This window comes from Ceratosolen solmsi, unplaced genomic scaffold (assembly GCF_000503995.2).
Source record: "Ceratosolen solmsi marchali unplaced genomic scaffold, CerSol_1.0 scaffold29, whole genome shotgun sequence".
Lineage (NCBI taxonomy): Eukaryota > Metazoa > Arthropoda > Insecta > Hymenoptera > Agaonidae > Ceratosolen > Ceratosolen solmsi.
In genome coordinates, this window is record NW_011948417.1 from 3,368,797 (window position 1) to 3,384,545 (window position 15,749).

The 15,749-nt window shown below is 31.9% G+C and overlaps 2 protein-coding genes across 4 annotated transcripts in view; one reads left to right on the forward strand and one right to left on the reverse strand.

Annotated features, from left to right (window-relative positions):
• Window positions 1-869: 869 nt before the first annotated feature.
• On the forward strand, window positions 870-12,339 carry hfw (leucine-rich repeat domain-containing protein hfw). Of its 3 annotated transcripts, none has more exons than XM_011496295.1 (8): window positions 870-1,107; window positions 9,327-9,594; window positions 10,491-10,805; window positions 11,010-11,179; window positions 11,266-11,448; window positions 11,525-11,683; window positions 11,756-11,875; window positions 11,991-12,339. In XM_011496295.1, the coding sequence occupies exons 1-8, from the start codon at window positions 1,084-1,086 to the stop codon at window positions 12,261-12,263; spliced, it is 1,512 nt and encodes a 503-aa protein (XP_011494597.1). In that variant the 5' UTR covers window positions 870-1,083; the 3' UTR covers window positions 12,264-12,339. The 3 variants fall into 3 exon arrangements, with proteins under 3 accessions (XP_011494597.1, XP_011494598.1, XP_011494596.1); XM_011496296.1 differs by lacking the exon at window positions 870-1,107 and adding an exon at window positions 1,397-1,530; XM_011496294.1 differs by lacking the exon at window positions 870-1,107 and adding an exon at window positions 8,023-8,232.
• Window positions 12,340-13,381: 1,042 nt separating this feature from the next.
• The window catches only part of ais (DExD-box helicase 52), a 2,893-nt gene continuing 525 nt past the window's right edge, over window positions 13,382-15,749 (reverse strand). The window contains 11 exon segments of the mRNA XM_011496753.1: window positions 13,382-13,568; window positions 13,651-13,815; window positions 13,886-13,961; window positions 14,029-14,179; window positions 14,249-14,371; window positions 14,433-14,523; window positions 14,608-14,811; window positions 14,886-14,958; window positions 15,041-15,296; window positions 15,361-15,546; window positions 15,635-15,749. The exon segment at window positions 15,635-15,749 is cut by the window's right edge and continues 18 nt beyond it. Of these exon segments, the coding sequence (XP_011495055.1) occupies window positions 13,382-13,568; window positions 13,651-13,815; window positions 13,886-13,961; window positions 14,029-14,179; window positions 14,249-14,371; window positions 14,433-14,523; window positions 14,608-14,811; window positions 14,886-14,958; window positions 15,041-15,296; window positions 15,361-15,546; window positions 15,635-15,749 (1,627 nt within the window).

The window sequence follows — 15,749 nt, forward strand, 5'->3', positions numbered from 1 at the left end:
AATCAAATTATCATTGGCCCTGACAATAATAATACTCCCCTGATCCGAGACTTAATGCAAAATTTCTTAAATGTGGAGCGGTTTGGATAATGTGCATTTACAACGAGCTTTCGTTATTTTCAACCAACAGCAAACAGCACGCACTAATAATAAGGAGATTTAAAGACGCTGGATAAAACGTCATAATCGTCATAAACGAACGAAGAATCGGAGTTGGCTGGTCTCAGTGGTTGGGCAAGAGTCATGACCGTATGACGAATAATATCGCGTAGGAAGACGACACGCGATTAAACAATTTAATCTGCCTCTCGTGAAGTAGGAAAAAGCTTATCCGCCTAGACCTCGAACCTACCTGCCTCGATATGTCCCATACACGGCTTTGTCGATTTAAGGACCAAAGGCGAAGGATCACGGTGGAAGCTCGCTCAGCTGTGTCGATTCGCCGATCTCGATTGGCGGCTGCTCGCGCACATCGGACGCCCAGCTCTATAAATAATAAAAAGCCTACGACGCAATTAAATCCTCCGAGAGAGATGGCTAATGGCTAACTCTCGTACGAGCGAACGAGCGAGCGAACGAGCGAACGAGCGAACGAGCGAGCGAGCGGAGCACGGGCCGGGGGTATGGGCAGAGGATGGGCTGGTGGAGAATGGGGAATGAGAAGTGTGCGATGAGGGGGTGGGGGAACCAAGAGGAAGAGCCACGCAAGCATCGGGTCGTCCACTGCACTCGGCGGAGCGCGGCGGGCAGTCGAGGCCCTGGCCGCGGCGGAGGAACGTCGTGCGTGCGCGAGTCCGGGCCCCTCTTCGACTCCACACACTCTCTCTCTCTCTCTCTCTCTCTCTCTCTGTCTCTCTCTCATATCTCTTCCATTCCCCTCTCCTCCTTCTCTACCTCCTACTCCTGTCACACCGGCCCCTTTCACTTCACACAATCACGCTGCCCGACCCGGCCCGTCTTCGTCTGCAGTCGCACGTGCGCTGAGACGCCGAGGATCGCGCGAGTGACCGCGGGATTCGGCGATGCGCGCCCGGGCCCGAGAGCTGATGAGACCCTCGGCTGGCCGGAGTCCCAGCGACGGATATGGTGATGGACGTCCACCCCAAGGTTCGTACGCCTGTTTTATCGCGCCGAAAGATGACAAAAACGACGACGACGACGACGACGACGACGAAGAGGGCCCCTTCTAGTCCCGTTCCTCGACTCCCCGTGTTATTCATCCGAGGCACGCTTTAGCCATGGCGAACCGACGACCGCTCACTCGCTCGTTAGCCCGAGCTAACTAGCGATTTATTTCGTCGCGTCTCGCTTTGTGAGAGCGAGAGCGAGAGCGAGAACGAGAGCGCTGTCAACGACGATACGCCGCTACTCGCTTTACGTACGCAAGCTGTTTTCTACTCTTCTTGTAGAATTGTCCGTGTCAGGCCGAGTGTGCAGACTTTGCTTTGCTGCGTTCCGCTTCACCGTCCAAAACCAATCGAAATAACTTGAGAATTCACGTGCCTAGGATAGCTGATCCTTTCCATTATGGTAGATACACTTCTTTCAAATATTGTATCCGCTCATCTACATTACGAACTATCGCGTTTGCTCTCCGCTTGTTTCACTGCATATTATATACACACAATCATGTGTGCGTGCGTGTGATTGACGGCCGTGCAAAAAACATGAATTTTCATGCCAAACTTTGTATGTGAGAAGATTAAGTACGGCCAGCGCTTCATCGCTACCGTACACTCACAAAATTCTAACGATTAAATTATTTTCATTATTATATCGATACGTATTATTCTTTTGTATTAGTACAAACAATTAATAAGTAATAAGCAAAATGCTCCCTCCTCCTCCTCCCCCCCCTAAATTATTCGCAAAATTAAAAGAATTTGAAACACGATCGAGGTTTTTAATATTTGAAATGCACAAACAATATTATTGTATCCGCATGTCGTAATCGCGAACTACCAAGAATATAAAAATTGTAAGCGCGATAAATATTTACGTGCAGGAACATTAATAATTATTGAATGCAGTCGATCGCGAGGAATATTTCGATCATAATTGTCTATTTACTGTGTTTTAATTTTTATGATAATAACGTACTACCTTACAACAGGTTTTTTTTTATATTTATTCTCCCAATAGTTGAAAAGGCCATAAATTTATTGATTTCGTTTATTCATAACACATTGTCGGATCGCTCGTCGAGGGTTGTAATTATTTCATTTATGAAATCAAAAAATTGTAAATAAAATCATTAAATAAATCGATGATGGATACAACATTTTTTAGAAAGCAGCATGTATATCAACTATAGTAGGACATTAATTTTATATTTTTATTCAACTAATTTATTCATTATAATTGTTTTGTATAAAGAAATTAAAATGTACTCGATATAAATAAATAAATAAATATATATATATATATATATATATATATATATTTTTTTATATTCATTTTTTGCTACAAATTTATTCAATAATAACAGATGAAATATTTTTTCTTTGAAACGACATGCTTAGTAAAATATTTGAGCAACTGTTTATTGAAATAATAATAATCAAAAACGATATTTAATAAATTATTTGATGGTTGCAATAGTTTGAATTAAAGTCAAGCGTCTTCTAAGCATTTCTTTTTATTTATTTATAATTATTTAATTTTTTTCTTATATTATGTTTGTAATATTTAAACAAAATACTAATCTAATGATTGTCATAGATTACAATTTATACATTTTAACTTTAGTAAGACTTTTTTGTATAATTTTTATCAAATATGAGCTCAGAATACATTTATATTTATTTTTCACGATTATTGCATAACCTTATTATTTAGAATTAATTTTTTTTTTTACTTAATTATTTTAAATTGATAGTTAAAACATAGAGAAAAAATTATATAAAATATTTACTCATAAAAATATTAAATACAGAATTTTTTATGTTGAAAAAAAATTCTTGAAATTTTTCTTAAATGTTTTTAATAAATTTTTGTATATTCACAAGATTTATACAAAATAAATATAAAATATTAAGTCTGAATTAATTCGTGCCAAAGTAATTAGTTGAAATTTGTAAATATAGATAATACAATAGCTTTTAGGTTTAATTAATTTTGTTAATTAATTTTATTTTATCTTTTCTTATAAAAAGAAAAAAAAATTGGAATTTTTATTGTTTTTAAATTATTTCGCTACAAACATGATAAATAATTAAAGTTTATTTTGTGCGTAGTTAGAATTTGCATGATATTAATGTTAACGTTTAAAACTTTATGACACCTGTTCACACATAATAAAAACAACTGAATTATTCGCATACGCACATTTGAATTCTAAAATTTAAATAAATGTTTAGATTTGCATAGATGAGAGTACAATGATAATCTACTACAATGATATATCTACTGCGTGCCAATTATTTATTTTTTTCCAAATTTCTCATGCGCATACGTTCTTTAAGTTCTTTTACTCATATTTCAAGAGCAGTTATAAACATAGTAAAACTCATTTATTAAAAATCTTTAGTGATTCTTGTATATTTAATAGTCAGTAGCATGGGCTAAATTTTTTTCTATTTTACTTAATCAATGGATTTTAATTTTATATAAATTTATATAAAAAAATTAAGTACAATAGACATTACGTTCATAAAAATTGAAGTTTTTTTCTTTTTTTTTCTTTTTTTTTCTTTTTTTATTATTATTAATGAAAGAATGATTGACCGTTAGAGTTTGACAAAGAACTATTTTAAAATTTAAATAGCGAGCGCGTTATGTCGCTTGATGTCCTCTTTTATGTTTAAAAGCTAAAACTTTACGATAATAAATAATTCATAATCACAAATACAGTTGAGACAAATGTTTTTCTTTTTTTTTCCAATAATGCAAACAATGTTGATTAACTTGAATTTATTACATGAAATATAAAGTTCTTAATATATTCAATTCGTAAAAGAGAAATTTAAAAATATAATAGAATTATAAAGGTACGAAATTTTATAATTGACAATTTTTTCTTCCCCCCCCCTCTCTTTCTTTTAATAACATATTATTATTATAAATTATTATTTAATTGGTTTTTAATATTATTGAGCAGATCAATTAAATACATATTTTTATTTTTCAAATTTACTCATAATTTTACCAATACGCATCCTTACAAGACTTAATAAATTAGTTTCCTGTATACTATGTATTTATTTTTTATATTATTTATTATATATATAATATTATATATTATATAATTACTTATTATATAATAATATTAGTAATTATGTATATATACTATATACCTGTATACACGGATGAGAATGATGTAAGATGTCCTGAAAGTATTACAAGTGCAAACATATCGTTTCCCTCGTTTAGAGCACTTTAAATTTAATAGTAAATTCAAACAGTTTTATTGGCTTTTAATTGATTATTGATTGAGCAAGTATTTGCGAACTGTATTACCTGATGTATTGTTTCGATACTTCGATAATAAACTTTATGCTTCTTCTCAATTCTCAATTAAGACAAAGGTGGATGTAATATGATAATCCATGAAACTATATTTTTAAACGACATAAATTTAATTTTTGACTTAAATTGCATAGAATAAGCAATGTTACGATTAATTGTGGGTGCATATAAAAAAATATAGGCAATTAATGGCGTCGCATTGAGAAACTTGAAGAACAACAAACAAACACCCCAACCCAACCATAAATAAATATATAAATAATTAAGTAATAATCAAGGGGCCATAAATAATTAATTGGCGCGAATCGTTGAACGCTGCCAAAAAGCTGCCAAGTTAATCAAAACGACTGGAGCTTACGTGCTTTAAAATTCGAATGTAACAGCGATGGACGAGGAACGCTTCCGCATTCCTAGTTACAGGGCTCTTACATTAGTTTTATCTCACCGGGGCAAAGTGTGCCGCTTTATACGAGGTGCGACGAACTCCTCGTCCTGTGCTTACAAATACAAGATTACAAAAGATAAGCGAATAAGCTTCGGGACAAGCGAACGAATAAGTTGGAGGAGGCTTGTTAGCCGTCAAGAGATTAAATACTTTTCACCTTTTCTCCTTCTTCGACTGTTCTCCTCGGGACGCTGAGTGCTCTTATTGGCAGGTGATTTGCAACCAAAGTCCTGGCTCATGTTATATCGAAGCTTCCTTGGAGCTTGTATTTCGCAAATAACATAATGAAAATTAATGACAGCAGCCCCTATCTCAAGAGCATTTGCTACACTTCGAGTGCAATAACAATGCAACATCGAACCTCATCACTGAAATTCTTCAAATAATTGCCTTTTAACATCATATTATGCATTTTTTTTTTTATGGGTATGGTCTTTCGTCGTCGACGGGCGATTACGCGAATGTTCTGTATAACTAACTAATAATTATAGAACATCGGTGGCTTGTTATTTAATCGCTAAAGTGGAAAAAAAAAAAATTTTTACACATAATTTTCTTCTCTTATTCAAAATTCGAATTACATTCGGGTACAGATAATGTAAAATTATACGAAGTAATTTGATTTATTGGATAAATAGTATGTTGTATTCGTACGCTGGTACATGCATATTTAGACGTATGTTTGACTTACAAAGTTGACAATAACGAATGAAAATTAATGTTTTGTCTTACCAATTCATATTGAGGTCCCCTAGAGGTCATAATAACAATAATAGAGGAATACAGATTGGTAATAATAATGATATAAAAGACGAATTTTTCACGTTCGCATGAATTTAGTTTTCAACTGTAGGGGTCAATTCTTGTTAAAAATATTTAAAAAAAAAAAAAAAAAAACTATAGCAATACGAGTCGAATACAATGAGCAAAATAACAATTTATACTTTAGTTTGTAAGAGCAATAAGAATTATTCAGTCTCGTATATAATCGACATCTTCTATCGATTGACTTTGCTAAATGATATTCAATACAAACAAACAATTATTCAGTTTCAAATTAAAAATATTCTTAATAGCTCCTTAAAACCGTATGCGTAAGGATAGAATTATATAATTTCAAAAGTCATTTTGCTAGAAGCAAAAACCAAATTATGAATGAAAATTAAATGCGTATGGTAACTTTCCTTAACGAGTTCAATAATACTGTTTAAAATATTTTGGTTACATCGCAAAAACAAAACAAACAAAAAAAATCCTTATCTTCTTACATTTATTTCTAATTTTAATGTAACGTCAAAATTATTTTCTCATCAATTTTACGTGTCATTATTGGCAAAAAAAACATCTTCTCCCTAGAAAATACAAAACGAACATTATCGTATGAATTTCTTTAATCTAGAAAACTTTGTTGCATCTCGCAACGAATATCAAATTTGATAAAACTATTTGATCAAATCTCATCTTTACCCATTGTAAATCTCACAATATGAGATTCTCTATGTGTATGTACGTTCATGTCCGCATGAGCACACGTGTGCACCTGTTGACTAAACGGAATATACCGAAGGCAAATAAGATGGCAAATAATATTTTATTTTTTTCTAATAAAGAATCTCTCATTTTTCTATTTTTCTTTTTTCTTTTTTATTTTTAATGTATAATTTTACGAAGATAAAATTTTTGTAGGCGTAAAACTTCATTATTTTAAGCTAAATTTTTTCAAATGCGTTACTTTACAAAAATTATAATACAACTTAACTTATGATATATAGTCCATAGAGTCTGAATTTCATTAATAATATTTGTAAACATCGATATTAATTAATAGGAAAAGTTGATCAATTTGCCATTATGAATAGATAATTGACATTTGTAAACGAATGATTAATCAGGATTATTTTCATTTAGGAAAAAAATATTGCTATTATTTTGCATATTTTTAATAAAATAATTATTTTTATAAAAGATTAAATTTGCCCCATATATTGATGATAATTTTTCATAAATATATAATTTGATCACCTATTACTCTTAAGTTATTGGCAGCGTATACCTTTTGTCTATAAGAACTTAATCTTCATCGTAATTGTAAAAACTACAAACCTGTTTAATTCGATATATGATCAATTTTTCTTATTATTACAGATTTTACAAAGTTTATTTTATAATTTAAAAATTTTCAGCAACAATAAAATAAAATAAATCAAGTTATTATTATGAGCAAATCTTTTCTATTGAAAGTATCTATATTTTTTATCGAGAAAGTTTTATCTATTTCATTGCATTAGATGTATATAAGATATTTTATTTCTCAAACTTTTCAATGGACTTTCTCATGTTCTATAAAGATCTTATGAGAATGTAAAATAATTAATATATTGGAATAATCATCTTGTACATAAAAGCAAAAGTGTTATTTTATATTTGTTATTACCAATAAGCAAATATTGTAAAGGAAAATATTTATATAATTATTATTTCTGGTCGGATAATCCAAGAACAAGAAGCGAGCGAGCGAGCAATCATTATGGAATTTGCTCGATCTCTTATCGGTCGTAAGCTCGCGGGTTGCCGTATTTTCTCCCGACACACCAACTCGAAAACGCGCGGTAAGGAGAGGGATCTACAAAAACTCAAGAGCCATTGTATTTTCCAATAATAACACATGTCGGCTCGGCTGAACAAACAAGCTGGCGCCCTTTCGGCTTATTAATACGACTGGCTAATATCGCAGTGGGCAGCATCATCACGAACAAGGCCGACGGTCGCTCTCGACTAAAGGGAGCGGCGATGTCGGATGACGTGGGGCCCGCGGGACCGCGGGGATCGCGGCGGCGGGGAGGCGGGGCGGCTGAGGGGTGGCGGCGGCGGTGGAGTGGGTTTACCAAGCGATTACAGTCGGGCGACACATCGGTGCGCGCGACGACGCCGCCCCCAAGTCGTTTCGTCTTTAAATAGACGTCGAGTGCCCGACGACGGCCCACGGTCTCGTACTCTACAGCAGCGATGCCCGCCGACTTTGCCGGGATAACTTTGCACGCGTGACTCGACTCGACTCGACTCGACTCGACTCGCCGCCACCTCCAATCGGTTCCACTTCGACTCCTCCTTGCCCATTCCCCTCCCCTCATCACATTCCTTCGGTGCTTCTCTGAAATAATACGCTAGTGGGAAGTGAGCTCCTGAGCTCCCTGTTTATCAGCTTACACTTCCGCCGAGCAAGGAATTTCACCCTCGGAGTAATGTTTCCTCTTAATCCGTTGATCGCCGTTCGGCAACAACAGCAGGAGCACCAGGAGCAGTCACAGCAGCAACACCTGGTATCACTTGTGTATTCATCGTAAAAGCATTTTGATGAGTAGCAGCTTGTCGCGGACAATAATTGGCAATGCCAATTATTCATTGTGGTGCGCACTATTTTTACCGGCGCTCGCAACTGCGCCGTTTCGAAGCGCATAACCAGTGACATGGATCCCATTGCTACTAGTTGTCGTTATTTAGCGTTTTGAGCCTTAGTAATACGATTCTACTATTAATAGTCTTATCGTTTCGTTAGCGATTCAGCGGCTTTGGCCTTTCTTGCGTTCATATCATTCTACAAACAGAAAATGCTATTCTCGTTAGTTTCATACTCTTTTCCACAAATCAATCAAATATCAAACATTTATTTTTATTTTTATAAAAAAATTTTTTTTCTACGCAATCATCACGTATCTATTAAATGATTATGAGTAAATTAAACCTTTTTTTATGTTTAATTGAATAATACTCTGTAACTTACGTAGAGTATTTCTTTATATATATATATATATATATATATATATATATACAATAAATTGATACATTATTCGAACGATCGATATGATTCTATCGATGTAATGCAAATACTTTTATAGGACTGCTGTTTAATACCAGGATGAATGAATATAAATGCACCTAAAAAATGAGCCAAATATTTGTCAAATTTAAATTCTTCGCGATACATTTTAAATTTTTTACTTTTTATTCGAATAGACAAAAGCTTTGTGAAAGCTTAGCTAATAAAAAGGTTTTTTTTACAGTTATCGAATAAAACTGTAAATTATTAGAAATTTCAAACTGCGCGTCTATGTGCTATTACAGGTAATTAGGTTTGTCGTGAGGTTTCAATGACTTGCTAGTTAATATTAAATTCCGTTTTTATCAAAGCACTTGTTCAATCTAAATACAGTACACGTCAATTTTCATAAACGACTGTTTATCAGCATTAACATCATCGTCATCGTCATCATTATTATTATCATCGCCATCATCATCATTACTATTGTCGTCGTCGTCGTCGTCGTCGTCGTTGTTGTTGTTGTTGTTGTTGTTGTTGTTGTTGTTGTTGTTGTTATTATTATTATTATTATCATTGCTGTTATTATCGTTGCAGATGCGGTGGTTGACTGTGATGATGTGCCTTTATGCGGTGAATGCTCGTACCGAAGAAGATCAGTCTTTAGCGTCAAATACACACGAAGTGCCGACGATTAATCCAATACCGGAAAAGTGTTTCTATGGAGCACCGACGGAATGTCCTCCGGCAGGCTCCAATCCTTGTAAAAGGATAACATTGACAAACATAAGCACTGAGAACGTTGCTGTTTTGTGTTGTAATTTATCAAATCCAACAGACTTCGAAGTTGCTTTATATCGCGCAAGTAAGATTTTTTTTTCTTCATATATTATTCATAGGTAATGTTTTAATTTCAACATATTTATTTCTGGCATTGAATTAGAGAAAATCTTACCGTACTCGCAAATCAATATATTACGTGAAAATAGTCGTAAAGTAAATCAAATTTAGTATTACACTTGCAGGCAAACGGAAAGTTAAATCAACGAGAAAGTTTAAAAATTCTACTTATTTCATAAAGTTACGTAAACATTAGTTTTTGGTAATTACTTTTTCTACTTGTATAAATTATACTGATATTTTTATGAACGCCAATCGACAAACAACAGTTATTACAATACAATTTTCAATTAGAATATTAACATAAAAATTCATTGATTTAAAAAATGTAGAAAATAATGTCTTATTGCACTATAATTGCAACTATGTCACTTGTATATAATCGTAAATTCGTAACAATATTAATCGGTGATTTTCAACATGAATTCATAATAAATTATTTTATATTCACGGTTATATTATAAAATAAAGCTAACTTATAGTCTCCAATATTTTATCTTATTAATTTCAAGTATAATAATATATCCATTTAATTAACTTGTAAATTTAATTGAAAATTAAATTATGTTGGGCTAATTTAACAAAATAAATAATGGCTTATGAGGTTACGTAAATGCGTGTAGAATGTTTAAAGATCAGTTATCGAATGTAGATCTCGTCACTATGTCATTAAATTTATCGAAAAATATAAAAAAAAAAAAAAATAAATAAATAAAAAAGGAAGAATAAAAAATCGCTTTAAAAGCTCGCCGATAGATTACCAACAAAACATTTGCAAATTAAATTTCTTAAAAATATTAAGGAAAAAAATATAAAAATATAATTTCTTAAAAATATTAACAGGAATCTTATTCTTCACAGATTTTCCAACAAACGTATCCTACATTCACATTCGAAATGCTACTTTAGACTTCATCAATACTACGGAGGTTCGATGGAGAATGTTAAAATCATTGGCTATAACCGATGGCAGGATTCATCGAATCAAGGGACAGTTTTTGATGATGACACCGATTCTTTGCCTCAATTTCTCAAATAATGCTCTCCTCGAAATGGAGAACAACTCGTTAATAAGACTTGCCCAATTGACAACGTTAGACCTCTCTTATAATAATTTGACGCACCTACCAGCGTTAAATATAATGAATGGTCGAGAATTTTGGCTTGACATTTCTGGTAAACTTTATTTTCCCATTAATCATATAATAAACAGCTACAAAGTAATATATATATATATATATATATATATATATATATATATATATATTGCCCAAATATATTTTTTTATATTTATTCTATATTTTTCTCTATGTACGTGCTATGTTCTACTTCATATTATTCACTAAACTTTATGACAATATTTTCTTTCATCCTCTTTAGGATCGAACACTTTGCTATGCCACGACATTTATCAAAATATTAATAAAACTGGAGAAAATCAAATTGTTTTTAATCGAGAAAACGAGACCGTTTGTTCTTCGAGCAAAACTTGGCATTGGTTCAATGCAACTGCCCAAGTACCTTTGAAACAAGTACGTTATCTCAGTTCGGTAAGTTCACTATTTTAATTATTTTAAATCTTATAAACTATACGCGCTGCACGCGAATTTAATGCTGTATAATTTCATCGTTCCAGTTGCAAACCGAATGCCCGAAAGGAGAAAATTGGCAGTGTGTTTGTGCGTTTAGTAGACTGGAACTCCTTAAAGATAAACTGCCAACATTTGCCGTTAGCGTCGATTGTAGCAATATTCAATTAACACAACTTCCAGAAAAGTTACCTCGCAATACGATATCTCTTAATGTTTCCTTTAATAATGTACGTCTCTTTGCGTTCAAATTGATCAAAACTTATGCTATTACATAATCTGCTCATTGCTTTATTTATATTATAGATTACGGTTCTGGATGAACTGAGCACAAATCCTAGTTACGATGGACTCAGGGAGTTCATCGCCGACTATAACAATATATCGTCCATAAATAAATTGGAAGGTTCCAAATTTTTGGATAACTACGCCTTTCTTAGTTTGAGATATAATAAAATTAAATCAGTAAGTTAAAATTATATTGTCGATTAAAATTGTTAAAGCTCAACTTTTTCTTTTGAAATTTTGCATTTCCAGCTGCCCACATATATATTGGCAACTAATGCTTACGATAAAAGCTATAGTAGCAATAGATATGGTGTTAGATTCGGAGGAAATGAATTGCATTGTGATTGCAATACAGCAAAATTTTTAAAGGTAGTAAATAGTCTATTTTATTTATTATTGTTATTATTGCTCATTTGATTAATTTACTTTTTGCGTCAATGCAAATTTACAACAATTTTCTATGTACAAATATAAATTTTTAAAGGTTTGGCTGCAGACGCGAATATTAGATTATGACGAAGTTCTCTGCGAAAACGTTAAGGAAAAAGTTGTCGATTTAGAACCGTCAAAAATGTGTGTTTATCCTGGAGATTGGACAGACTATATCTATTATATTATTGCTACCGAAGTTTTATTATTAATAGGTCTTATAGCTAAAGTGTCATATGATTATTGGGTATTTAAGACAGCAGGATATCTGCCATGGCCAGCTAATAAAATGCCCAAACTTCCTTGTGATTGGTTATGTGAGACGTAAAGTAGTTGCAATTTATTAGTTAATTACGATACAATTCGAACACTTAAGAGTGCCAAAATAATTATAAATAAATGGAACAAGAGTTTTTTTTTTTTTTTTTTTAATGTAATAGGAATTTAATATATGTGTTGTTACCCGCATAACGAACTTTGTGATTGTCTTTTTTTTTTCTTTTTTTTTTTTTTTTTTTTTAAGTAATCTCCAAATTATGCTCAATTCAATAGTTTTACAACATATTAGTTCACAGAAATACAGTTTATCATAATTTTATAAGAATTTGGTTTGTTACAAAATCTAGCTGTGATTCTAATTAATCCATGACGCATGTTTGTACAGACTTAATATTTAATTATTAATGATGATGTTGAATTTAAACTATTCGTGAAACTGTGACTTCTAGTTAATGCATTTCAAAATTGATAAAGATTAGTACTAAGTAAAAATAAGTTAATCAATAGTTATGATAAAAATTTATTTGTAAATTAGCTTTGTAAATATAAAATATTTCACTTACACACATTTAAACAATGATTTACAAGTAATCGTACATTTAATAATTTTAATTTTATCATTAGGAACATTGCTCCAAAGTTAAATGAGATATTTTTTGTGTAAACTTTATAACCGAACATACCATTAATACAATTTATAAACTTGAAATGAATATATGGTATTTTTTTTTTATTTTTGAAAAGTACAAGTATGTAATCAAATTTTTATTTTGCAAATTTTCTTTATCTTTTCGGATAATTTAACTATTAATCAAAGAACTGCACGAATAAATGTATTAAAATAACAATTATTTTATGATTTATTTAAATGAATAATATATAGAATAATATTGTTATAAGATATTTTGTAAAAGTTTTTATTAAACTGTTAATACAATAAAATCAATTGGGCTTAATCGAAATGCTTTCACTTCAAAACATATTCTATAACAATTACTTTCAAATATTTTTGTTTTTATTTTAAAAACTTAACTCATTTAAACTTGTATGCAATGATTGATTGTATCAAACATACCAATTATAAAAATTTTAATATCAATTTATGCGATTGTATAAATATTATTTATTTGCATTAACAATAAATTCAGTTTAAATTATTACTTGTAACTAGCTTTTTTTTACACCTCTGTTGACTTTTCGTTTTGATTTTAAATTTACAGCCGCTGTTTTTAATGATTTACCTACTCTCTTGCCATTAATATTCACTTTACTATTTTTATTGATTTTACGTTTACCTAGCGTCTTGTTTTTGGAAATTTTGTTATTCGATGTATTAGTGTCATCAGCGTTTGTACTAAAAACGAAATAAATAAATAGCAATTATACATAAGTAAAAAAAAAAAAATAATTCGCAGATAATAGAAATAAGTAAATACCGTGATTTTCGTAAAAATTGTTTCTTAAACTTTGGAATAGTACATATACTTTCCCTCTTTGGTGCCTCGCATTCTTTTTTACGTCTTTGCTTTTTGCTAAGCTTTTTCATAGATAACATATATTCTGGCACGTGACAACCAGAAGCTTTCATAACAGCAGCAATACTAAATGGAAAATTATAAAAGGAATGACGTTTGAGTGAAATTTCATCGGGTTTAATGTTATTCGCATTACCTTCTTAAATTGACCGTGTCCTGTTGCGTAAAGAAAGTTATGGCCTTTCCTTTGTGTCCAGCACGACCCGTACGACCTAGGAAAATTGATGTGATATAATATTTAATATTTATTTCATTTAATAAGATAATTTTTGATCTTACCTATTCTGTGAATGTATGAAATGGCAGACGGTGGAAAATCGTAATTTATAACGAGGTTAACGCCTATAAAATCAATTCCTCGACCCATTAGATCCGTACATATTAATACCCATATTTTCCCTTCTCGGAAACAACGTACAATATTATCACGCTAAAAAGTTTTATAATATTTAGTGATTTATAAATACGGCAATTTAAATGAAATTTACTTCGATGATACCTGAGTTTGAGTCTTATCAGCATGTATAATATCTACATTGATACCATCATAAATAAGTTCTTTAAATAATTCATCAGCTCGTTCTTTAGATTGCACAAAAACCAGTACAGGCGGCGATAAACCCTGAATTTAAAAATATATTATTCTCCTTTTGAGCGTTAATGACTCGTTAATTTACACTTACCTCGTGAATAATGTTTCTAAATGCTAACAATTTTCCCCCTTCGTTTCCAACAAATAATAATTGCTGATCGACCAAATCCGCCGCTGAATTTCTGTCATTAAAAAATCGATTAAGATAATGTTAATGGTAGTCATTTGTTTGACACAAAGTAAATTAAATATTGCATTTGAATTACCTTTGACCAATTGTTACGGTAATAAGTCCTTTAAGATTATGTCTACACCATCTTGTTACTGCGGGAGTATTAGTTGCGCTAAACATACCTCGACAGATATTATTATTTGTACATGCTTTTAAAATTGTTTCTAACTGACTCTTAAATCCTCTAGTTCCCTCTTCAAACAGCTTATCAGCCTCATCGACAATAAGCCACTCGACACTGCACATGAAGTTAAACTCTAATTTAATATAAATCAATATTTGCAAGGATACAAATTATAAAATAAAACTTACTTATTTAGGAAAATAACTGCTGGCTCTTGATTTAATAAAAATACAAGTCTTTTTGGCGTGGTTATCAATATATCTAAGACAAAGGGTCGGTTCATTATAATTGTACATTAATAATTATTTATAAACTTTAAGATTGCAACGTCGTTTGTGCTTACCAAATTTTTGAGAACTTTTTGGTCCGTACTTCGACAAGGCTTGATTTATTTTACTAATTATATGGACTCTAAATTCACGACCTTCGCTTAGTCTCATACATTCTCTATAAGTTTGTTTAGCCAATTCCCTAGTCGGACTGAGTACAATGGCACGAAATCCTTTTCTCTGAGGTCCATTTAATTGATGAATAATGGGAAGTAAGAACGCCGCAGTTTTTCCCGATCCAGTTGGCGCACAAGCTAATATTTGCCTCTTCTAATTACGAATTCGATTACAAAGTGTCGGACTAAGGATATTTTTCAAAAATATCATACTTTACCTGCAACATGACCGGCATAGCCTGCATTTGAATAGCAGTTGGTGTACTATATCCACAAGTTTTCATATTTTGTAATACATCACCTCTAACATTATAAACTGTGGATAAGTCTTCGAAAGACTCTATTGGCCTTGGTACATGACTTCCGGTAACCGAAATATGATGCTTATTGCGATATTCGTTAATCTACAGGAAGAAAATTTTTAATAATTCATTCGCAATTGGTCTATCAATTGATCCACTGTACATATCGTTTTATTTTCTCTTTACTCACCTTCTCCTGCTCTAGTTTCAACATCTTCTCTTCCGTTATGATTTTCTTCTTCTTCTTTTTCTTAATAATAGTTCCATCCTGAGTGGCGGTAATCCCATCAACAAGTGTAAGTACA

Coding starts and splice junctions, on each gene's coding strand:
- hfw (XM_011496294.1), top strand. CDS start 8,155: ATGTTTCCTCTTAATCCGTTGATCGCCGTTCGGCAACAACAGCAGGAG. Junction 11,449..11,524: donor TTAATGTTTCCTTTAATAAT/GTACGTCTCTTT, acceptor TTTATATTATAG/ATTACGGTTCTGGATGAACT. Junction 11,684..11,755: donor GATATAATAAAATTAAATCA/GTAAGTTAAAAT, acceptor TTGCATTTCCAG/CTGCCCACATATATATTGGC.